The 25,921-nt window shown below is 35.0% G+C and overlaps 1 protein-coding gene across 2 annotated transcripts; it reads left to right on the top strand.

The window, feature by feature from the left end:
• TAF2 (TBP-associated factor 2) lies at positions 1 to 19,044 on the top strand. 2 transcript variants are annotated; one of them, XM_022281634.2, is made up of 25 exons: positions 1 to 208; positions 457 to 790; positions 1,601 to 1,746; positions 1,833 to 1,899; positions 5,106 to 5,305; positions 5,448 to 5,601; positions 6,197 to 6,281; positions 6,394 to 6,485; positions 6,887 to 7,012; positions 7,088 to 7,141; positions 7,704 to 7,772; positions 9,371 to 9,468; positions 9,558 to 9,875; positions 9,966 to 10,053; positions 11,618 to 11,743; positions 11,819 to 11,875; positions 12,147 to 12,226; positions 12,311 to 12,353; positions 13,477 to 13,563; positions 14,287 to 14,376; positions 16,103 to 16,161; positions 16,249 to 16,339; positions 16,443 to 16,608; positions 16,804 to 16,987; positions 17,745 to 19,044. In XM_022281634.2, exons 1-25 carry the CDS (start codon positions 87 to 89, stop codon positions 18,889 to 18,891), a joined length of 4,083 nt encoding a protein of 1,360 aa, XP_022137326.1. In that variant the 5' UTR covers positions 1 to 86; the 3' UTR covers positions 18,892 to 19,044. The 2 variants fall into 2 exon arrangements, with proteins under 2 accessions (XP_022137326.1, XP_087977591.1); XM_088121465.1 differs by lacking the exon at positions 1 to 208 and having other exon boundaries at positions 653 to 790; positions 1,584 to 1,746.
• Positions 19,045 to 25,921: the final 6,877 nt, after the last annotated feature.

Here is a 25,921-nt window from a genome sequence, read left to right as displayed (position 1 = left end):
GAAGTCGTCTATATAAATTCCTTTGTCCGCCATCAATCGAAGAGAATTGGATCGCGCTGCTTCCAGTCCCAGGCAATGTGCTTGCCATGGCCAAGCCTCGCAAGCCCAAGAACACCGACGATGCCAAACCACCTGACAACTCTGGAGCTATAGTTCATCACCAGAAGCTTTGTATTTCTATCGACATTGACAAGCGTCGCATCTATGGGTTCGTTTTAGCTCCAACTTGTTCAATTCTGATCGCTACTCCCTCCCCCATCTACTTTTGTTTCTTTCTGGACGGAATCCTGCTTTTGTTTAATCTCTACTTGTGTTTTTATGCTCCATGAAGTTTTTTCCTAAGCATGCGAGGTTGTGATTGGCTTTCTGTGTTGGAAATTGCTGCTGAGGTAGCTTGCAGCTTCGTTTGCTGAGTTTTGGCCTTCGAGGTTCACAATTCTTGTTTCTGGATTGTAGGTTTACCGAGTTGGAAATCGCGGTGCCGGATATTGGTATAGTTGGGTTGCACGCGGAGAATCTCGGGATTGTGAGTGTTTCAGTGGATGGCGACCCGACTGAGTTCGAGTATTATCCGCGGCATCAACATGCGGAAAGTGAGAGGAGTTTTAAAGCGGTGTCGTCACCGAGCTCTGCTGCAGATTCTGCGGGGTCAATTTATTTATCTTCAATTGAGAAAGAACTGGTCCCTAATTTGTTGATAAATTGCTGCAAGGCTTTCAAGAATGGAAGTGAGCAGCAAGACCAGCCATTTCTTGAGAATGGACTGCAACCTGCGGGCGAGGACAAGCAGGTTGTAGCTGTTAGTTATTGTTACGAGGTCATTCTTTTAGATGATGGAGAATATGCATCTGGTTGCTAAATGTGGTGTCCTAGTTTTGGTCTTCAATCAATTTATTTGTTACTCCATGTATTATGGCATGTATATGTTATTGTTACGAAGTGTAATGTACATAGATATACTTTTATACTTATTTTGTTGTCGGTTTAAAATTTTATTTTATTTATTTATTGTTCATTCAGTTCATATGACTTGCTAAATGCCTGGTAAGTAATTAGAAGCATCTATATGTAATGAGCAGAACTAATCATCCATATGGCTTACGGATATTTAATTCTTTTGTTCTTGGGCTTTATGACTCCTCCGTACCTGAAATCCTAGTTCAGTAGGTTGTAGATTTGGAAACGAAGAAGTTATCTTTGTTTAAGCATCCATTTTTCTCAAGAATAGAAAAAAACCAGAACAATTCTTGCTCAGTTCAAACTGCTGAAAAATGAGAGATTTGAGGTTAAAGTGAAGAGTATTGCACGTGAGTAAGTAAGTAGATAAGTTTCAAGTTGGGAACTAATCATTCTTTCCGCATAAAGCTGTGGGAATATGATAAACTAAGTTAGGCAGAGATTATAATTAAGCATAAGTCTACGTACTTTTGTGAGAACCAAGGAAGAAGAAGGTTCTCTTCTTGATATGTAGTCATTTCTCAAGGTATTGGAGCTCTATGATGACTCTTGTTTATGGAATCCTACATGTTGAATTCTGTGTTTTGTGGTGAGGTTTATTATTTCTTTTGTGGCTTCTCATATAGGTTAATATTGGATGCAGAATATAAGGCTGGTTCGTATTGATTACTGGGTAGAGAAATCAGAGGTAGGTATTCACTTCAGTGATCATATGGCTCACACTGACAACCAAATAAGGCGTGCAAGATGCTGGTTCCCTTGTATGGATGATGGTCTTCAACGATGCAAGTAAGGATACTGTAATCTGATTGTTTATCTTGTCCCAATTTTAGCTTTTACTACCCATTTGTAATCCTATCATATCCCATGTTCAGGTATGACCTGGAGTTTACTGTCTCTCAAAATCTTGTGGCTGTCAGTAATGGAATTCTGTTGTACCAGGTGAGAAATACTCTCAAATGAGTATTATGTACGTATTTAATTTTTTCTTCTTGTATATATCTTGAGGTAGTTAGACAATTACGGAATGTTCATCAATAAAGATGATTGACTTTTGCTCCCGTCTGTTCTTCATCAAGTGCATTACTGCATTATAACCAATTCATTCATCCTGGAGTACTAACTTCATGAACAGTACTATTTTGAAGTTTCAACCGAACCACTATTTTTCATTTTATTTTTTTAATTTTAACAATATATTGAATGAACTTGTATTGCGAAGATCTACAACTCCATCTGCAACCTTGTTTAGCTAAATGATAATTCTAGAAGGGTGCATTGTCTTGTAATACTGTTTCAGGAAATGATTGATGCCCGTGAGCACTCCTGACTCTCGCCACCTTGTAATAGCTTGTAAAAGATGGAGCATGTATTTGGATATACTGAAAATTAAGAGGTGAAAATTAGTTTTAAACTTTTCGTAATGCGTCAAGAGTTTGGATTCTGAAAAAATAAATTCAACTGAGGATTATATTTATTTGTCCCAACCAAGTATAGTGGAGGCCTTTAATTGAGCATATGGCTGGTAACATACAAAATTAAACATTACCGACTGAACAAGTGACTGAACTACCACTAACCCTCAGCTACTAATGGGAACAAATTAGTAAAAGATTAAAAGGTCGGGAAACAACAAAGGAACTAACAATTCGTGGATAGCTACAAGTTTATGACACAAATCCCCCTCCCCCCTCTCCCAAAAAACTTGCCTTGATTTGTAAGCTGCCAATTGAAGCTCATTTGGAGGATAATGTTCTTGGAGCTTGGAGTTTGGACACATTAAGAACGGGAGAGATATCCAAACCTGCTGATAGCTCAACTCCATCAGAATTAGGGCAAATTTTCTGGACAATCTTAGAAGATCCAATCTTTTTACTTGAAGTTTATGGTATTAATATTATGTAGCTATTCCTCTTGTTACCTAGACAAATCACAAAAAAGTTACCAAGTCTCAAATTGATTAAATCAACTAAGGTTGTTAGTGTCAGTAATTTTAACCTGATTACTGCCTGAATTTTAAAAGTTAATTCATTCCTCGATGAATTTTAACTGCATCATTGCCTATTGGTAAGCACATTTATGAAAGCTTGAAACATTTCGTAGTTTGAGGAGATTCAACATTGAACGGCGAACTTTAGTATGAATCGAATGATGATTGCTTGGTTTGTTCATTATTTATTGAGTTAAATGCAAATGAGAAGAGCAGCATCCCACTGAAAAATATCCCCAAGTGTTCCCGGTAACTTCTATTTGGCCAGTTTTTGGAGGCTAACAAGTAAAACTTAATTTCAAAGTAGTATTAATTTTTTCCACAAAATCTTTCCAGAGTGACTTAGAAATTTTGTGTCTCGATTTGACACTAGTGACCAAATTTCATGAAGTCCAATAGCCTCTTGAGAGAAAAAGTTCACTATATTAATTATATCAGACATGTTTCTACGCAGAAGGAAATGAGACATATTGCTAAATTTGTCCAAGACCATGAATTCAGAATCAACTCTTCTATTGTGTTTGTGGAAGACGAGGATGAAATCCATTAAAAAGTTTTTCTTGATTTGGAACAGGGAGTAGTGAGTAAAGATCACTCCTTGAAGCTTGTCCTTTGAGTACTTGGCAATTGTCCTGAACAAAGTTAGTCAAATTCCTTATGATTTCTGGCCAGAAATCTATCACAGATAAATGTTGAAGTCTTATCTGGACCAAATGATCATTGCGCCCATTTAAACAAATCTTTCAATATACATGTTCTCGCGGTGAAAATTGTGGAAGGCACAATAAATTTTCTTTGAATAGGAATCCATCAGGAATATGATAATCCTTTTGACTTTCATCATGGACACAATCAATACAAATATTTGCAAAATAAAGATCCTCCTTAGAGTTCGTTGACAGAGTCAAAAGAAATTAGTTCAACTGTCAAAGTTGCTAGAAGGGTTGCAAAGCATCATTACCAAAACCTTGCTACTGTCTACAGATGTGTTTTTTTTGCAACAAGTCTAAGTCTTAAGTAAGCCACCCAGGAGCTTGCATCTTATTCAACACTTTTTTTTTTTTTAAATTATCCACTTGAGTGCCTGATGATTGGAGAGTATAAGATGATCTCATTTGCTACGAAGCATAAAATTCTGGTTCATTTGTTGCTCCTCATAAGTACTCTATTGGCTCATCATTCTTTCAGCACAGCACCGATGCATGTTCCAGAAGCCTCCACATTAACTTTAGATAGTACATTGATTTTAGGTAAAGCTAGTACAGTAATTGAACATAACTTGCTTTAATGTTATTAATGCTTTCCTGTTGCGCATCTTTCCATTGAAAGTCCTATTTTTTTAGACAGTTGGTGGAAGATCAGTATAGATGAATCTTTCTGATGAAATCCCTGTAAGATTGTAGCAAGGCCATGAGTCCTCCATCCGTAATGGTTCTCAATGTAGGCTGATTCTGGATGGCAACAGGAATCCACTAGAGTGCTATCTTGTCCCACAATGAATCCTAAGTAATACAAGGAAAATACAGTTAGCAATTGTCATAAAAAGAAAATTGTCATAAAAAGATTGCTTTCATGACCTGCAGTAAATAATTCCATTATATGCATTATGTGCTAGCCTTTTCCCCATCGTAGATTAAAATGTCCATATGAAATGGAAGTGTTCAACCACAAGTTTTCCCAGTTGAAGAACTTTTTGTTTTTTTTTTGAAAGGCAACAAATTTCATTAATGTAAATTATGCAATTAACATTATGATGAGCTGCATGCACGTCTGTGTATATTATCCTTTGAATTAATCAATAAGATGTGCTGGATCTGGATTTTCTTTTTCTTCCACCTGTTTGCATTTTGCTTATCTGAGAGACTTATGAGTACGTCCATCCCCTCTAATAGAATCTTAAAGTTCAAAGCCTTGTTAAAGGCAGCATATTTTCTCAACATGATGTATAGCACGAAAAACCTTGCTTCTTGCTGCAAGGTGTCTTCAAATCTGGCTACTCATATACATTTTCGTGCCCTCTGCAATCTTATTTCTTATTTACATTTTATAAAGCGCATCTGATGTTTTAATGTACAAATATCAAGTTGCACTCTACATATCAAATTGGCTTCAAGCATATTGGATGTTTTGACTTTCCACGTACTGCCATTTCTTTCAGGTCTTGAGTAAGGACAATCCTCCCCGCAAAACCTATGTGTATCAGGTGGACATCCCCGTCAATGCACATTGGATATCACTTGCAGTCGGACCATTTGAAATCCTTGCTGATCACCAAAATGGACTGATATCACATATGTGCTTACCAGTTAATTCATTAAAGCTCAAGCATACGGTAGAATTTTTTCATAGTGCATTCAGGTTTGTTTTTCAGTTTTCTGAATGCAATTAACTTGGGGGCATGGCCCATTCTTTTCAGTTTTCTGAATGTTTCAGTTACGATTACTAACCACAAATTCTATGATCGTAAATTATTTCTTACTTTGGAATTTACTTTGCATAGCTGCTATAAGGATTACCTCTCGGTGGACTTCCCATTTGGGTCATACAAACAAGTCTTCGTAGAGCCCGAGATGGCACTATCATCAGCGTGTTTGGGAGTTTCCATGTGTATATTTAGTTCTCATCTTTTGTTTGATGAGAAAATCATTGATCAGGTTTGTTTATTCATAGGGCTTGTGTAGCATGGGTTCACAATTCTTTTGTTTTGGAGTTTACATCTGTTGTAGGTGAATGTCCATTTTCATATATATGCGTAGATCATGAAATTTCTGTTGGGTAACAGTGTGCGAAATGCATGGGTTGGCTGACTAGATCATGAAATTTCTGTTGGGTATCAGTGTGCGAAATGCATGGGTTGGCTGACTAGTGAAGAACAATAGTGGCCACCTACCTAGGACATCAAAATCCTATGAGTTTCTTTGGCAACTAAATATCGTGGAGTTAGACAGGTGTCTTCTGAAATTAGTTGTGGTGCATGTAAGTTGGGCTGAAGCTTTACAGATATAAAAAACAAAGTAGCAAAGCACCAATACTTCCCCACCCTCTCTCTCTGCCATTGGGTCCTTTTCAAAACCGTAAGCTATTGTTTTGTCCTGTCCAAGTCCCTCTTAAGTGACCACCAATTTTTGATGGTAAGGTGTTTGGGTTCCATGGTGCATGCGTAAGTAGATTAGATTGGAAGGAATGACTTGAATGCTAAAAACTCTATGCTTTACTTCTCTAATTACTATGTGTTCTGATCGTTCACAGACCATAGATACGAGGATTAAACTTGCGTATGCTCTTGCAAGACAGTGGTTTGGGATTTATATTACGCCTGAAGCCCCAAATGATGGTAAATGGTTGTCATGCGTTTTCGTTGAAATTTACTGTTTTGTCTTCAGTAATCCTTTTTTGATCCAGAATGTCCATTTTCTCTGATTAGCACGTGTAATTCTTGTTGCTAGAGTGGTTGTTGGACGGTCTTGCTGGATTTTTGACTGATTTATTCATCAAGAAGAACTTAGGAAATAATGAGGCACGCTACCAGAGATACAAGGTTTGCTTTACTATGCTCTGGTTGCTTGCACTTATTCAGCATGCACTTTCTTCATCTTTCCTTTCCTTCTTTTCTACTTGAGGCTTTGTGTTACTTTTCTATCTGTTGGCCATTCAAAGAAGTTTTACTATTTCTGGTGTCACAAAGCACAAAATGAGGGATAATTGCACTTTATTAATTATTATTATTATTATTTTTTATCTCTGTACCTTGGCCATTTAGAAACTAGAATCGTGTACCTGGTTTCATATTTAATGTTTTAGTCCTACCACACTGGTGTCTTTTGCATTTTAGTCCTCTGGTTAAATCCTACCTATGAAATTGTTCTTATTTTTAAAAAATCATTTCATGTTTTCATATATCAATTTACAGTAGAAGAACTTTGTTACGTTGTTCTGCAGGCTAATTGTGCCGTTTGCAGAGCAGATGATAGTGGTTTGACCACCTTGAGCTCCTCTTCTACTTGTAAAGATTTGTATGGAACCCAACGCATTGGTATATACGGAAAAATAAGATCATGGAAATCTGTAAGTTCACTCTGGTTAGTTAGCTTGTTACTTCTAATAAAACTTTCTAACTATTTCTTTTGATTTCCAAAAAAGGTAGCAATCCTTCAAATGTTAGAGAAGCAGATGGGGCCTGAGTCTTTCCGTAAGGTAATGATTCTTGAAAATTATAAAGATTTTCTTAATGCCAAGGATGTAAGGATGATTATAGATTCTGCCATCAGTTTTATTTTAACTTCTTTCGGCTGGATAGAACAGAACTCTTTTTTTTCTTTATTTTGACATTTGTGGTATAGTCTACCACCCCATACACAGGGAGACTCTATGTGCCCCAATGTCAGGAGACAACAACGTTTTATTTTTCGTTACTTTTACCTTGGAGGCTCCAAATCAGGGCATTAGGCTAAAAGCCCCAAGAACTCCCTTTGGACAAAAAAAAAAACCCTTTAAATAACCTACTGGCCGTAGTACATTTTGATGGTTTTTCCCTACTTTTTGCTGTTTCAACTTTCAACACTCTCCTGTCCTACTGAACTCCTAGCTTGTCGAGTTGTAATACATCTTGATGTTAGATATGTTATGTGCTTGATTTTATCAATTAGACCTCCTTGTATGTTTGAGCAAACACTGTGATGGAAAGACCTACGATTTATAGAAGATAAGTTTCTTTCTTGATCTTTATTTTGATTTTTGCTTTCTTCTGCTGTGCCAGATTCTGCAAAATATTGTTTCTCGTGCTAAAGATACAACCTCTACTTCACGATCACTAAGCACAAAGGAGGTATTGACTTTCTCCTACGATAATTAATAGTTATTTTTCAGAGCCTTTTATTCTGTATCATCCATTTAGTGTTCAATGCAGTGCTTGTGTTAGAAAACTGATTTTCTATTTTTTATTGTGCCAAGAAACTATTGCATAACAATAAGAACACACAAATATCGTATGACATTATACAACATTTTGATTTTGTATATCAGATGATGTGTCTGAAGAACACACAAATATTGCATGAGATTATACAACACTTTGATTTTTAAAATCAGATAATGTGTTTTGCACCTGGGTCAGTTGAAAAATTGTTGGGGGAAAATGGTTATATAATACCTAATGAGAGGAGTGGTCAACTACATTTGAAAACAAGTGACAAAATCCATATAGGAAGGATCAGAAAGAAATATGGTGGGAAAGAAACCAGAAAATATTTGAAGTCTAACATTCAAAGTGGTGTGAGAGATTTAAAACATTAAGCTACGTCTTGGAGTTGTTTATCTACTTTTTTTCTTGAATTTATTTATTATTTTCTAAGAAACTAAGTGGAATATCATTATCAAAAGCAGCTTGTACAAAAAGGGGAATGAGCAATCCCCTAGAAGCCAATTGTTACAAAAAGGAATTCCAATTGGCAGAATATTCACAAAGCTGAAATTACAAAACTCTTTAGAGAGAAGACACCAAGTAGAAGCAAAAGTGTAGACAAGATCCCAAAAGCCCTCAATAGTAGTCTCAATGCCTTTGAAATTTCTCTGATTTCGTTCAAAGCGAAGTCTCCATAATGTCACTGAAACCACATTACGACAGAGAATCAAAACTTACTCTTGAAGGGAGAACCAACCACGAGCTGCAGCAATGCATCCTCACAGCCTTTGGGGAAGAACCAACTTAAGCCAAAAATCTTGAAAATTTTGGACCACATAGCATTGGCAAGGTCACAATGCAAAAGCAAATGGGAGTGAATTTACGAAGCCGCTTTACACATAATGCACCAATCTAGGGAAATCATCATGTTAGGCCTCCTCTTTGAATCCGATCACAAGTATTCAACTTCTCTTGACTAAGGATCCACAGAAAAACTTTCACCTTTTTAGGCATCTTTGCTTCCCAAATGCCATTGATGAAGTCTGAGGGAATGACGTTATACTGATTGGTAATTTAAGAGGTCAAAGAGCTAACAGAGAACTCCCCACAGCTATTCAAACTCCAAACTCTAATGTCTTGCCGTTTATTTATCTACTATATTTGACAATTACTCTTTACTGGATGTTATGAACAATTGGGGATTTTATTTTATTTATTTTATTTTGTAAAGTTTGTTTTATGTGTTTGGGGGTTATACGTTTAATAGGAGTTTTTTGGGATGTTTTGATGAGCTCCTCATAGGATTCCTTTAGAATTTTGCTCATACATTTTTATAGTATCAGTGAAAAGTTTGTTTCCTCAAAATAAAAAAGGGGTAAAATTATAATGTTATTTATTTTACATAATTTAATAAAATAAAATCAACCATAAAATACTTCTCCATTATGAGTGTTTGTGGGTATATGGATTTGCTGAATGGCATGTTGTCTAATGTCAATATTTTTTATATTTTCGAGATGCAGTTTCGTCATTTGGCCAATAAGATTGGGAATCTCGAGCGGCCATTTCTTAAAGAGTTCATTCCTCGGTGGGTTGAATCATGTGGTTGTCCATTGTTAAGGTAAACAATATACCATTATCTAAGTTCTTGCGTGTCTGCATATTTTCTTTGAACAAGAAACTCATCATTTGGTTTGTTCATAAAATCAGGATGGGATTTTCCTACAACAAGCGAAAAAATATGGTTGAAATGGCGGTGTCACGGGAATGCACAGTTACACCAGCCACAAGTGTAGACAATCGAGATAGTGATACTGGATGGCCTGGCATGATGAGTATCAGGATTTATGAACTTGATGGTGTGTTTGATCATCCAGTTCTTCCAATGACTGGAGAGTCTTGGCAGCTACTAGAAATACAATGCCATTCCAAACTTGCTGCTAGACGCCTACAGAAAACTAAAAAGGGGTCAAAACCTGATGGTTCTGACGACAATGCTGATATACCTGCACTCGATATTCGCTCTAGGTTTATAATTCCCTCATAATTTGATAATATCACTTGTAAGACAATCTGCTTAGTATTTGCTTGAATGCATTAAATTGTCTCTCTTGACAGTGTGGAATCCCCTTTGTTATGGTTGAGAGCAGACCCTGAGATGGAATACCTTGCTGAAATTCACTTTCATCAACCTGTTCAGATGTGGGTAAGACTGAATTTTGGCCCACTCATCGTAATATTTGCAATTGTTGGCTATGCGTTTTCCTGTATTACGTTACAGGTCTTTTGAGATGGTTTTTTATTGTTTTAGGTGAGGATACCGTAGGAATTTCATTATCATGCAAACGTCTTATCTATTCATGTTTGTTGGTTTTAGTTTTTCCTTAGAGGCAAGAACTTCAACTTCTATAAGAAAATTAAATGCAGAAGAGATTGGAGAAAAAAAATTATTTATAAAAAAAATCATGGCTATGATCCTATCTAAAAGCTATAGCTTTCCTAAAGGTTTGTACCTAGATAATTTCAATTATCAGGAATAAAAAAAGGTGGAAACTCTATGTTGATTTTTGTAAGAAGTATAGTTGGTCCTTTAGTTTACCTTTTCCTTCTCATATTTAACAGGATACAAACCTAAAATAGAAGCTAAAACTAAGGGTTCAAAAGTGGGCTGTGATACAGGGAGAGAAGAGGGAGTTGGGTGGGGAGGAGAAGCTAAAACTAACGGTACAGCATTTACAAGGAAAGTGAGCCTTGATGTAAGGAGAGAAGGAGAAAGGGTTTGGTAGGAGGGGAATCTGATAGATCAATAAAATTTTGGAGATATGCTAGGTTATAAACTTAGTGGGCTGATCCAAGAGGAATGAAATATTGTGATTCAACACTTCCCTTTAAACTATATTCTGAATGTTGATTAAATCCAATTTGATTTTCAAAATTGTAGTGGTTCTCAAAGGTGAAAAAGTGAAAAAATGCCTTAGTAAAGATATCTACGATTTGTGTTCTTGTTGGTATGTATGGGAGTGTTGAGTATATATACGAGATCGATTTTATTCTAATCTATTGGTTTAAGTTTTTTAGGTTTAGAAATGATTTAACATATTATATAGTAGGAGATCTTTAGGTTTACTGGTGGTTTAATGGTGGCTGAAGATTTTTCCTTCAATCTTTCTCTTTGATGGACAATCTATCTCCATATGGTTTTGCTATGCTTATTGATGGGTAATTCACCATGGGATTATACAAAGCCAACAAGTTATATAGAGTAACTGTTGTTCCCTAGATGGGAACATGAGCTATAGTTACTAAAAAGTAGGGAAAAAATCAATCCTATTGTAGTGGAAAATAAATGATCTTCTTGCGAGGGTTTTTCCTTAATTTGATATTTCTTCCATGCCTGCTAGACAACTCACCTGATCAGAACTTACAATGTAAGCTAAAGGCAATACAGTTGCATCTTGTGAAACAGTTACCTAGCATGATATCTGACAATTACTTTTCCATTTACCATATTAAATTTTGACATAAAAAAAAGTCACCTGATCAGAGATGGTATTCTTAGGAAAACCAATGGCCTTTGAATGACTCTTAGAGCTAGCATGAGAACAGCTACTATTGTATCTTATATCTCCAATGTTTTCTGGATGCAACAATGCCGAGGAGATTCCCTTCCTAAAGAGAATCCTCCCAGCTATTCAGCATGATACTTTTATCTTTGTATTGTTTATATATATTTTTGTATAAAATATTTACTCCAGTTCTCTCTAAATCAGATTAATCAATTAGAGAAGGACAAAGATGTCATTGCCCAAGCGCAAGCAATCACGACGTTGGAGATGCTGCCTCAACCATCTTTTTCTGTTGTTAATGCTCTTAATAATTTCCTCACAGACCCCAAGGTTATATATCTTTCCTACGGTACTTATATATTATGTTCCACAATGGATTGTGATTAACTGAACTTTGCTATGCAGGCCTTCTGGAGAGTGAGAATCGAAGCAGCATTGGCAATGGCCAAAACGGCATCAGAGGTATTATCACTCAGACACTGAACATCTAATGGAAACCTCCATTTCTTTATCTAAATTGGTCTTACAACAATTTCCCTACTTATTTATTGACTATGCAATGTTGGAAGGTTAGACAGTAGTCATTTTTCCAACCCAGTAGACATTTAGGAGCTATAAATTTCTAGGTGAAAAGTTATTTCTTCATTGAACATGTTGATGCATGTCACTTAGTCTGTGTGAAAAGTGACCCAGGTTCCTCATTCTTTTGATTGAATTTAACTTTCTTCTGCAGGATACTGATTGGGCTGGTTTGCTTAATTTGATTAAGTTTTTTAAAAGTCAGAGGTTTGATGCAGATACCGGACTCCCCAAGTAAGATTCAAAAGTGTTTTGTTTTAATGAGTTTACTCTTGGATCGCCAATTATGACTCTTGCTTGTTCTGACATTCTTACCAGGCCAAATGAATTTCGTGATTTTCCTGAGTATTTTGTTCTTGAGGTAATGCAATGAGGTAGGATTTGTAATAAGTTTGTGGATCAGTCTTTTTTGTTTCTACATTTATGAATTGGTTTCTCGTATAAATAACATATATATATATTTTAATTTTATAACTGGGAGTCGGAGCTTTGCTCCCCTATACCTAGGGGCACTTGTTCCCTAAGGCTGTATAAATAACATATGAAGCCATAAAATGGTCATAATTTGTCACATACCCTTTCTAGCCATCTTATGTGGGTATCATTTATTCGGATATACTCGTGCAAATCAACTTGATAGTTGAGCATACTGAATGTAAATGTGCCCTATAATTCTTTCTGAATATAGGCTCCTTATTGGAGACATACTATAAAAGTAAGTGAAACTGGGGGCTGGACTGGGACAGCACATGGGAGTTGGAGGAAGAGCATTGTGTATTTGATGATTTCTTATCTCTTATTTTCTTTTCAATTAGGCTGTGATATTTTTCTTCAGCAGAAATGTGCGCCTTCCCCCTTCTCTACAGAAAAGGTTTAATACAAATACTATAAAAATTCATTGAAGATGCATAATTCCAATTAAATCAGATGCTCCCAAGTCCATGTAATCTTAAAATCTTTGTTCTTCCTTCCAGGTTGTTTGAAGGATGCCACCGTTGTATATTTTCTACACTCTTCTGTCTCAAAAGTCTTACTCTTTTCTATATATAGTTTGAAATGACTTTTATGCACACCAACATACAAGCAATACAAAATAAGGAGTGGATTATTTTATTAGCATTTTCAAAGTATGTCTCCAATGTTGTAAATGGACTTCTTCGTCGGTCAGGGTGGTGCGGGCATTGATGATTTCAGTATATCGTGTTTACTTCTGTGAACCTTTACTTAATAACATGACTACAGAACTAGAAGTGGTGAAAGTTTTCTGAGTTGAATGTGAGTAAAATGGTGTATTGGACAAATCCCTATTCAATCTAGAGATTGGAAATCAGAGGTTGTTGGGTGATGATTGAATAGATACTTTTCTTTTTACAATTTCTGTACACCTTTATTTTTTTACTTTATTTGGCTGACTCGAATACTGAGGTGCTGCATTTCTGCTTGTATGTGTGTGTGGCTCTTTCTTCTTTCTGGGGTTCTCGTAGGCAATTCCTCATGCTGTTGCTATGGTCAGGGCCACCGACCAAAAAAGCCCTAGAGAAGCTGTTGAGTTTGTTTTGCAACTTTTGAAGGTAGGTGTTATTTCTGCTTGGACATTATGAAAGACCCACAAAAAATTGCAATTTCCATCCTGCTTGTTAGTTTAATGCTCTGGAAGACTCCTTGTTCGTCTGTAAGGGGTTGCAGGGCTGTATTTAGGTTTTCCCGTACTTGAATTTGCCTGTAAATGGTGATGATATTCTTTGAACTTGACAATTGGGAATTTTGACTTCCAGAGGAGAACAGAAAAAGGAGGAATTGGAAGAAACAAGGGCATTCAACTGAGACAAAAAAGGAATAATAAGAGAACACACTCGAAGGATCAGGGTTGGTCTAAATTCAAGAATTCATAGGCTAGGAAGATGCTAATACGTTGGAGAAAACAAAGAAGACACCTCAGAAGTTTTCCTTCTGAACGATGGTCTTAGTAGGTGGTGGGAGGAGGTTTCAAATGACTTTTGAGGAATGTGATGATACAACAGTTTAGAACCATGCTAGATCACAGAAATGCCCTGATACTTCGAAATTTCACAAGGGGAATATAAACTAAAAATTCAGGATAATTTTGAATAGATTTGTCTCAGGGAATGCAAGAAAGAGAACTTATATTTTATGATCTCCTCTTGAGTGTTTGGGGTATCATAAAAATTGCTAGTTTGTTTTTATCTTTCATAGTATGGTTTTTTTTTCTATTCCTTTTAAAATTTTGTCTGTGATTCATTTTCCAAATACTGATTTCTTTGCTATTTTGACAGTATAATGACAACAATGGGAATCCTTACTCTGATGTTTTCTGGTTGGCTGCATTAGTCCAGTCAGTTGGCGAGCTTGAATTTGGACAACAGGTTGGAATATACTCTTCTCAGCTTGTATCATTTTGTATTTTCTTGACATGATAGGTTGTAAAACTTAATTTCTGATATTTAATTTGTTATTGTTCATATTTATACTTGGGTTTGTTTTAGATAAGAGAGTTCATTGAAAAAGAAACCAAATAACAGCCTAAGGACAAGGGGTGAGGAGACCCCTCCCCAAAACACAACTACACAAGCAAAGCTCTCCAATTTAGGAGAGGCTGTAGTTACAAAAGAATTTTCTGTTCCTACATCACCACCAAGAGGCCGTAATATGTACACTATTCACAAAAGAATCAAAAGACTTGGACTTGTCCTCAAAAGATCAAAGGTTCCATTCCAAACCATAAATTCCATAGAAGAGCTCTGAAGGCACACTTCCAGGACACTCCAGCCTTTCCTTTGAGATGCCACCCATGAAAACGTTCTAACATCCAATCATCAATTTGTCTAGGCATGGAAACAGAGAAACCAAAGATGTCAAACAACACCTTCCAGTCCTTGGCAGCACAATGCAATGAAGAAATAGGTGTTTTAAGGTCTCAACTTCACCCAAGGAAAGACAACAGACCGACGGGGATATCTCTCAGCACCTTTTTTGTAACCGATCATGTGTGTTCAAAGCTTTGTGAGCTAGGGACCAAAGAAACAATTTCACTTTATTTGGAATGGCATCTTTCCAAATGAAATTAATCAGCGGGGACTTCAACCTAGGGGTGGTTTCCATTAACTTCAGAAAAGTTGACTTAGTAGTAAAGCGCCCATCAGGCTACAGAGCCCAAGCCACTGAAACTGACCCTTCCCCAACCACTGCAGAATCCAATCTTTGCACCATTCCCACCCAGCTTTCGATCTCCCTCTCAAGAAGGCCTTTTTTTTGGACAAGAAGAATTTTTCATTGATATATGAAAAGGAACATAAAATGTTCAAAGATACAAACTCAAAGAGAAAAAAAAAAAAAGAAAGAAAAAGAAAAAGTAAAATACAGCCATAGGCAAGATAAAAGCCTAGAGCCTAAAAGATCAAAGGAGTTACAGATTCAATCAAATAAAATCATGTAAAATACTACAAAATGAATAACCAACACTACGATTCTTATAAATGAACTCCACCAGTCTTTCCTCCCCTAAGAAGGCTCTTATATGCGTTCTGACCTAACCTACCAATAGATGACTACTCTTTAATGACACATTTGAGGCACAAACACCTTGTTCTTCTTCCGTCCATTCCCTTCTTTTTCAACCTCCTATTAGAACTAGTTATACAAAGTAGTCTTTAATGTCTTTCTCACAGGACACGCTTAATGAAATTAGTCTTTTAATAACCGTCATTTCTAGACATCTCCTATCCTTTTTTTTTTTTTTTTGATAAGCAACAATATGCATTAGATTAAACAAAAGAAGCAACAGCCTAAGGAATTTTCTCACAAAAATGGCATCTCCTATCTCTAAAACACAAAAGTGGCTCCACTCCCATAACTCACTCATTGATCATACATTTGTTCAACAATCCCCATTCGAGCCTTTATTTTTCTGTGGCAATGAAATTTTCTGTACATTTGTGTGGTCTTTCGAGTGTTTCGAACAAGGCCATAATTAACCTATTTTTGTTAGATCTCAATTCTCAAGTCATTTTATGTCTGCCTTTATTGGCAACGTTTTTTTGTCCTCCTACATCCTTGTAATTTCTTTTCTTTTTCTTCCTTGATAAATTGCAGAGCATTCTATTTTTAGCATCACTTCTGAAACGGATTGATAGGCTCTTGCAGTTTGACAGGTTGGTTAACCTGTTAATATTTGAATACCGGGATTATGTTTATGATACATTACTAGATTTTATGCATCTCAAAATGATATGTGACAGGCTGATGCCTAGCTATAATGGGATCTTGACTATTAGCTGCATCAGAACCTTGACTCAGATTGCACTGAAACTATCTGGACTTCTCTCTCTTGTAAGTTCTTCTTGTCTTCATATTATTTGTCAAGAAGTGCACTTATTAATGGTAATATTCTATCATTCGAGAGTGATTATATTGTGTTTTAAAATTTCTACAGGATCGTGTATTTGAACTTATAAGACCTTTTCGAAATTTTAATTCCATGTGGCAAGTTCGAATTGAGGCAACACGAGCGCTTCTTGATCTTGAGTACCACTGCAACGGGATTGATGCTGCATTGTTATTGTTTATTAAATATTTAGAAGAAGAGAAATCCTTGCGAGGTTTGATACTGTCATTTATTCCTATTTAATTATTTATTTGTTTGTTTTCTCATATAAGTTTTGAAGTTATCCTTGGTCTTCTATGCTTTTGGTGTCTTGTTTTATTTAATCTTGCGTTCCTTCGCATAACTATTCCATTAATTTGTTCCTCATATTGGGTTTCTCCAAGCTTCAGAAAAAGTTCTTATATTACAGGGCAAGTGAAGCTGGGTGTCCATGTTATGCGTTTATGTCAGATAATGAGAAGATCTGACTCGAATGATTTAGTCAATAGTGACACTCTTGTTGCTTTGCTCCTCCTACTTGAAGGCCATATGGCATTTAACAATGTCTATCTTCGTCACTACTTGTTCTGTATTTTACAAGTCCTTGGAGGAAGGTGGGTACCCTTTTTCTATGAATTTTTAGCTGTTTTGTACTTAATGATTGTATTTGTCTTTGTTCTACTGTTTTTCTCGGCTATGCCAAACATGTTTGTTATCTATTGTATTTCCTTTTCTTTTATTATTATTATTTTTTTAAGAACTGAAGCTGTATTCAGTAGTGCTTGTGTTGGTTTTGTATACGACCATCATTTGGTGCATGTCAGTTTTTTTACAAAATTATTTTGATCATTGTTATTAATTTGGCCTTCGGTATTTAACTTGATTCACTGTTGTAGATAACATTGTTAATCATTGTCACTTAAAACAGTGTACTAACACGTTAATACAAGAAAGTTGGTGCTGGGAGTATGGTTTAATCCCTTGCTTTTTTTCCTTGTAATGTGATTACTCCTCGTGCTTATAAATTTACACCTACCTTGAAGTTTGCTGAAATTGCGTTTGGGGTAGATGGTATCTTGTATTTGACCTGGATTTTTCTGTAACATTCAGTATTAAGATCGGGTCAGAAAAGAAAATTGTAGAGAACATGGTTACAACTACTTTCAGTTTCTCTGTAGATTATCTTTCATGCTCTGTGCTGACGAGGAGAGGAAAGGAAGCTAAATTTTTGTAATTTAAGTTGTATGATAATTCTTGTGTTTAAGGAAAATAACCGTGTTAAAAGTTTTTTTTTTTTTTAAATTATTTATTGTCTCCCATTTATGGTAAAACACAGTCTCATGTAAACTCTTATTTTTACTTCATTTTCAGGCCCCCAACACTTTATGGAGTTCCTAGAGAATATAAAACATTGCATATGGGTGAGACGGGAACTTGTAGTGAACAAAAGAAGGTTTTAACTTCTCTCATTCCTGAATTCAGTCCACCAGAGCCATCATCAGTCTCTGCCGTAGCACCTATGCCATCAATTGCAGCTACTCTGTCATCAGAACCACTTGATGCTCCCAAACAGAGGTCTGACAGCTTAGCAATTCCTGAGGTTTCCAAAGGAGGAGGAGCAATTCCAGAAGTTCCCAAGCAAGCTATGGCAATAGTAGAACCTCCCAGAGAAGCAGCCTCTGTTTCCAACAGCTATGAGAGGAAGTTGCCAGTTGTTAAGATCAAAGTCAGATCATCTGCTGCCACAAGTAGAGCAGAGGCTGATAATCAAACCATTGAAAGATCTCATGCTGCACCTCATGAAACAGATGTTGGTCCCAGTAGTTCTGTTTCTGTTGATGCACCCCAAAGAAATATTGCCGAGACTACAAGTATCAGCAACCAGAATCTTGAGGAGGTTAACTCCTGTCATGATCAGGGGTCTCGCATGACAGCCAGCATTGGCAGTGCAAAACTTGCAAGTTATGGTGATGAACTTGGGAAAGACTTCCAGTGCACTGCCGATTCCAGTAGGGCTTTTGGACATTTTCAGCCAGAAGATCCTTCATCATCAAGCATCATACAGGATAACAATGTTGATGCTGATGCACAGAAATATGCTAGTCTTCAGACTCTATCTTTACCACAGCATGATCATGGTTTGGCCTCTTTGCACTCTCGCCATGGGAAAAAGGAGAAGAAGAAAGACAGAGAAAAGAAGCGGAAGCGGGAAAGTCACAAAGAACATCGCAACGATCCTGAATACATTGAGCGCAAACGTCTGAAGAAAGAGAAGAAGCAAAAAGAAAAAGAGATGGCAAAGCTATTGAATGAAGAGGTGAAGCCACTGCCAATAGCAATCCCTCCTATAAAAGAACCACCAATCAAGCCAACACTCGTGCAGCTGGAAACAAACGAACCCAGTGGATCAAGATTAATCGTAGGAACTCAGAGTAAGCCCGAGGCATCAGAAGGTACTACTTCTGCTGCTCCCAAACTTAGAATCAAATTCAAAAATCGGATGCTGAACAATTCATAATGGATGTATTCTGCCTTCGTTAATTAGTTGGAATCCCTGCCTCCAACTCGTTATCACCCTATTCAGAGGCAAGGCATAGAATCTGAGTTCTGCGATAGTCTCTTTGTATTCACAATGAAATTCATTCAATTCAATCTTTCTCTCTTCCTTTCATCACGTAGTAGAGAAATGATCATTTCTTCTGTTATCATCTGTCTTAAGTAAATGAGCAGCAGTGATTACAAAGAACATAACGTACCACACAAGGCAGTTTTGTTATTCGGCCTGCCCAAGGGAGACGAGCCATGGAAATTGTATACCAGAGATGGCTTGCATCTTCAATTACAGTCCAATTAGTTGTAATCTTGTTAAAGTAATGAAATAAATGTTGGAGAGAAATAGGAAGAGATGGAGCCTAGACTTGCTTGGCTCAACTGATTGAATGACCAAACCTCTAAAGATGAAAGTTTATGCTGCTTTGAGGTGGATACCATATAGAGTGATCCAAAATTGTTAAAAGTCCAACTCATTTAATTGAATCTTAGAATGGCGGCTTAGGCTTGAATGAATGATGTTGGGGTCTTAAAATCAGGCTACACACAAAAATAGGGAAAATTCCAAGGTATGAAAATAAATTTTTAGGATTGGTTTGGTAACGTTTCATTTCTTGTTTCTTGTTTTTTTATTTTTTTAGAATTAGAGACGGTAATATGTTTGGTAATCATTTATATTTGTTGTTTTTAAAAAAGAAATAGAAACAAAAATATGTTTCATAATTGTTTACTATTTCTTGTATTTATTTTTAGTTTATTTAGTACAACAATTCATGGGAGGAGATTTGAACCTCAATATATAATATACGCTCGAAAAAATATAACTCATTAAAGAAAATATAAATTTATTTGATATAAAAGTATAAATTAAAAATTATTGGTTTCATTAAGAATCAAGCGTACATTAGGTGACGCATTTAGGTGAAAACTTGAATTAAGGTGATGGATGAGCCAATAGACCAAATACCCGCATTGTATTTCATGGTACATTATATAGTATTTAAACAAAACACGTTTCGAAACATTCAAACAGAAAAAACGAAACTACTTTTGTAGTTTTTAAAATTTGGCCCATATTTTAGAAACGTTTCTTAAAATTTAGAAACGAAAAATGGAAAAGAAAAACGTTACCAAACGGATCTTTAGTTATCAAATAGAAGGGAATATTTTCAGCTTTGTCTTGTTAAGAATACGATAAACTTTTATTCCTTGCAAGTTGCAACATCATTTCTAAGTCTCTTGGACTGGTTTTCTTTTTTTGCTATAAATCCAACCAATCCGAAAGAAGTTTCTTATTGCAACATTTAAGTTCTCAAGAGAGAAGGCGGCGAATGTCAGTAACAATGAAGTTGAAACAAGCTTGCCATGCATAAAGTCGAAATCTTTTTAGGACCCCACTTCCAATTCTATCAACCTAGGAGAGAAGAACCAGATTGAGATACTTCTTAGCTCACTGCTGCAACATATATCAATAATATTAGTTGCTTAAAAGTGCCTGATCTGCTACTCAAAAGGTTGAATGATCATAAAAATCAATGAGTATTGGGTTGATGGGAAAAAAAAGAAGAAGAAGAAGTGGTAGACCAAGAAATGAAAAAGAAAAGGGAAGAAATAAAAGTGGAAGTTAGTCAAAAAGAAAGGACAAAACAGGGGTGTTAGGTATACAGAAATCTTTTAGTAGACTGGTGAGTGTTACAATAAATGTTGATGTTAGGCTGTAGAATAGTATAGTATCACTGTAAAAGAAAATGGGTAAAATTAATTAATGCAAAATCAATGAGAGATTTTGCTGTTTGTTCCATTGGACATTGGAGTTGCAGTGCAGCAGATTCTCTTTTCCCTACTTTTTTCTGCCTCAACGACGTGTCGACTCTCAACTGCCCTTTGACTTGAGGGCCCAACCTGATCACTCCTTGTTCTTCAACTCTTTCAAACTCCTCAAAATCTGCCTTTCCTTTGGAATTTTACAATTCCCTTCTAATGGAGAGAAGCCCTCTTTTGATGAGTATGAAGAAGACAGGTATCGGAACATTTACCACGTATAACGTTTTATATCAATGATACGATACTCAAGAGTATACCTGGGGATATGCACATCGTTCCTATACCCGTACATATGCAAGGAATCATCATTTTGGTGGAAGTTGCATCCCATGTGGCTTGAATCCAAGACCTTAGAGCCTCGATGGATTGTCAGGTGTAGTGCACTGCAGGTCAATCTCTTATTTTTTTGGGTGCTCGAGACATCGCTTGCATTTTTATGTGGGATATATACATAAAAACTTCTAATCTTCACTCCATGGAAAGACTGAATTTCTTAAATCAGTAGAAAATTTTCACATTCCGTATTTGTTAAATAAGTTTTAGCTATGGAACATATATCAATAATATTACTTCTTCAAAAGTCATCATTTTCTATAATGTAAATGGGCAAAATAAGGAGAAATATCATGTTATATAACTTCTTTTTTATAGCAATTTGAGTATTTCAAATTGTAAACACTACCATCTCAAAACTTTCACCCTTAAATGTAGACACAGAGATTACATATCATATATCATAAAGACTCTTTCAATTAATATAATATCCATGTATGCAGTTTTAGAAAATACTGTACACTATCTCAAAAGAACAAAAGATGTCACTAATAGAATAGACAAGCCATTTGAAATATGAGCCAAAGTTATTTCAAAATCTGAGTCATGGGTTTGACTTATAGTGATACTTGAAGGCATATCCCACAAAATCTAACTTTATATCCTTCCCAAGATCTTAACTTTAAGCACATTTCTACACACCGGATAGGGGCTAGCGATGACAAAACTTTCCTTGTTTAAAGGTTGAACCAAATTTTTGAAGGCGATCCAATCTTTACACTTCAATATACAAACCTCTGACAAGGTAGACCAAATCAATTCAAAGAACCAACTTTTTGTATCATTTTGGTTGGTTTTTCAAATGCTCATAATAGAAAGAGAGGCAGAAAGATGCAACTTAAAATAGTAGGCACTTTGCAATGTAATCTAGTGGATAGTGTAGCCCATAGAGAGGCTTTAGAGAAATCCTCCCTCTTTTCATTTTTCTGATCAACCTTTTTCCCCTTCTGTTTTTCTTGTTTTTGGTCGCTGTTTTAGCTCATTTTTTTTTCCCGAAAAGAGATATTTTTCATTTGATGAAGTATGTGAGAAGAAACCACAAAAGATCAGAGAAGCTATATATATATAAAGGCATCTCAATTTAGAGATAGCAGAGATAGCATAATTACATGCCATAGGAGGCTGGGGGCAACTCAATAAAGGGGGGAGATGCTAAACACCTACAATTTCATCAAATCTTATTTTGCGTGCTCAACACCTTTATACACGTGGGAGAGGGGATTCGAACTCTCAACCTCTTAATTAGAGATATATGTCAATTAGCGTTTACTTTGGACAACTTTGTTATTATTAATTAATAATAACAAAATTAATAATAACTTTATTATTATTAATTAATATCAATAGCTTTTTAAAAATATAATTTATTATTATTAAATATTAGAATAATAAAATCTAATAATATTTTATATTAAATGATGGTTGTTCTAATACGAAAGTATTTTAGTCTACGTAATTTTATTTTAATTATTTATTACTTATTAACATTAAATAAATTATTAAAATAAAAAATATTTACAACCAATAAAATAGTAATAACATAAATTAAAATTTATTATTAGAACAATAATGTATTATTTGTAATTAGTTAGAAAGAAGAAAGAAGAAAGAAAATATATTAGTAATTGTTATATATCTGGTTCAGACAACATCATTAAATGATTTCTGATTTCTGTTCTAGAAAATTTATGGTAAAAACAACATCAAATGATTAACATTTCTATTATGATTCTTTCCACGATTTAATTTCTGCTACATATACAAGACCTTAGAATGATTTAGTTGAAGCAGAGACGTGCTTGAAGTTGATAGTTCGATCTCTTATCCTTGATTATTATCTGTGAGCTTTCTTATGTATTGTAATGATAAAATAAGTGGTGTTGAAAGGTGAATGAGGGACAAAGAAGACGTGTTAGGTTAGGGTTAGGAACAGGTATGTTACACAGCTGACACGTAACACTTACAAAAGCCAGTCTACAAATGTAAAGAAATAACCCTAATTATTTATCCCATCACCAATCAGATTTTGCTGTTCCCAAACAGATTCTCCTCTACCAAAACACATCATTCAACACAAATCCTTTCCCACATTGTGGGCACAAAGTTGTTAACTTAAAACACTAAACTTTAGTTTATGTGTAAGTTTTGTGATTTGTAAAACTTGGAACACGAGTTTTAAGATTTATTCATCCATTTAACTTCACACCTTCGACGAATTATACATTGAAGTGAATTGAAGTGTCTTGATTTAGCTTCTTTATCTTGGATGTTTCTCAAGTATAGCTTTTTGAATGAATGATATGATGTCTCTTTAAAAAAAACAAACAAAAAAGCAAATTATATTAATATATTTTTTTCTTTTTGAATACAATATGTGGGGATGAGATCGAACGACTCATAACCTCTTGGTTGGAGATATATGTCAATTATCACTAAACTATGTTCATTTTGACTCAAATTATATTAATCTAAAACTAAATAGCCAAACCGAGCATAGCTCAAATGATTAAGGCACCTATCTCTGACCAGAAGATCATGAGTTTGAACCCCACAAGCCTAGCTCAAATGGTTAAGGCACCTGACCATAAGATCATAAGTTCGAATCCCCACCCCCACAATGTTGTACGAAGTGGCCGCCTTTGCTCATTTTGTTCCACTCATTTATGCTTAAGAAAGGGAAATATTTAAACCGCTAAACTATGCTTGTATCCATGGGTTGAAAAGCATAAATACAAAATTGAAAAATATTAGAAACCACATCTTAAGGAATATATATATATAGCACTTTTGATGTGTAATCCCATATCCTGAAATATTAAATTAATTAATGCCACCACAATATTGGATCTCAGGCAGAGAATCAGAACAGAGTTTCTCTGATTACCCAATTAAGAAGACGACCGTACAATAAATATAGAGATCAAGACTCCTCCTGAATCTGTGAATTTTGGAAGTTTCTATTCTTCCTTTGAAATTCAATACCACTCTATTCTTAATAATTAATAGCTTTCCATTTCTGTCTTTGTAGAGTAACTTTAACAATTTTTCTTCTTCTTCTTCTTGAAATTGTTTTTATGATCTCTAACTTTTACTGTACTGTAACTCACCTATTGCTAATGCTAATTCTAATGCAGTAATTTGCATACATATTCACATTATTCCGCAACCATTTTCCAACTTCCAAAGAGTTCCTCCATATATTGATTTGGAAAATTATCTTATTTTTCAATCCCAAAATTGTTCTAAGAAGGTCTCTTTGAATCTATGGATTTGTCATGATGGTCTTACACAAAAAGTATAACACTAGCCTTTAAAATAGCTTTAGGAGCCACTTGATGTCCCCAAACTGATCCTTGACGTGACCTTCAGGCGAGAAACATACACAAAAAGAGTGAGGTTAAAAAAAAGTCACAAATTTAACGAAACGGTAGATATATCATAGTTAAAAAAAAGAAGATTTCAAAAATACCAAAATCCAGATCCTTAACATGACTACAGTTTATACAAATTTTAAAAAGTATTTGGGATCAAAGTAAGAGTTAAATGCGTTGTTATAAGCTCTCGTAGACTTTTCATGTAATGGTGTTTCAATGTAGAGGTTTGAACACAAGATCTTTTGCTTTGATACCATTTTAAATATGATTAAATCATGAATGAATAAAAAAAACCTTAAACTAATGAGTTAGGATAAATTTAATCATGGGATATGTTAACATGATTTTTTAGATTAATTCTATTTAATTATGATTTTAGTTTTTTTCTTTTATGTGTGGATGGATCTCTTCATAATTTATTTTGAATTAAATGTTACATATTCCTATTAAGGCCTAATAATATTCGTACATTATCATTTGCATGTCAAGTAAGAAAAAAATTTGTAGACGTTGTGAACATTATTTAAAAAATGTCAAGCAAGTTTAATGTATCCAACCAAAAGATCATGAGTTTAAATTAAAGGTTGTTCTAAAAAAAATATTATTTAAAAGGGTTGGAATTATCTAATTCAAAATGAATTTAATGATTTCTGGATCTGTCCTCCTAGATTCCAGCCTTCAATTTCGGTAAATTTAGTCTGGTCTGATCTCCTCTGCAGAAGTAATAACTCATTTTTCTTCTGTCTTTCGTTTTCTTTTTTATCTAAAAAATTTCTACAGTTAGTGTTCATAAGAATTCAAATAGTTTAATCAATCTGTTCAATCAAATCAATCAGATCAACAAAAGTTTAGAAGTTTCTCTTTCTTCCTGACTCAAACTCATTAAGAAGTAAATTACAGAGAGTTTTTTTAATAAATATTTATCCTACTTTATTTATTAAATGAACTAAACTAAGCAAAGAAATGATTAGCAACAAGGCTTAACTTTCAAATTAGAAAACAAAACAACTAATTTTATTGAACAGAATCTTAACAAATTATGGCTCCATCAACTTTGTAGAACCTGGTTAAATTCTCACATTCAGGATTATGTTAGATTATTGTTGGTAACCCAACGTTAAAAACAGAGACAGAAACAGAACCATTCCAAAGAAGACAAACAAAAAGATGCAAGTTTAATACATCTATTTTCATCCATAGTTATCTTACTGTAATCGTATCAATAATGTAAAATATACTTAATCTTTTTTTTCTAAATATATGTTTTAATCTTTAATATAATATTAGAGGTCAGGTAAAGCATATATATCACATATCAAAATACTTAAAAAAAAACTCTAATATTTGGGTATTTTTTTAATTGATTAAAAATTAGAATTTTGGTTAATCAATTTCAATTTGGTCATCATGTTGTAACATTTTTCAATTATACACTCCATGTGGATGAATATTAAAATTGAATTTATG

This window comes from Momordica charantia (genome assembly GCF_013281855.1).
Source record: "Momordica charantia cultivar OHB3-1 chromosome 3 unlocalized genomic scaffold, Mcharantia_2.0 BLBB01000003.1, whole genome shotgun sequence".
Lineage (NCBI taxonomy): Eukaryota > Viridiplantae > Streptophyta > Magnoliopsida > Cucurbitales > Cucurbitaceae > Momordica > Momordica charantia.
This window is presented reverse-complemented; position numbering and strand designations above follow the sequence as displayed.

What these genes read in the sequence shown, in the direction of transcription:
- TAF2 (XM_022281634.2), top strand. Translation starts at nt 87, where the DNA reads ATGGCCAAGCCTCGCAAGCCCAAGAACACCGACGATGCCAAACCACCT. An exon ending in TTTTTTCATAGTGCATTCAG is followed by an intron (nt 5,306 to 5,447) that starts GTTTGTTTTTCA and finishes TACTTTGCATAG; the next exon opens with CTGCTATAAGGATTACCTCT. An exon ending in GCAGATACCGGACTCCCCAA is followed by an intron (nt 12,227 to 12,310) that starts GTAAGATTCAAA and finishes CATTCTTACCAG; the next exon opens with GCCAAATGAATTTCGTGATT.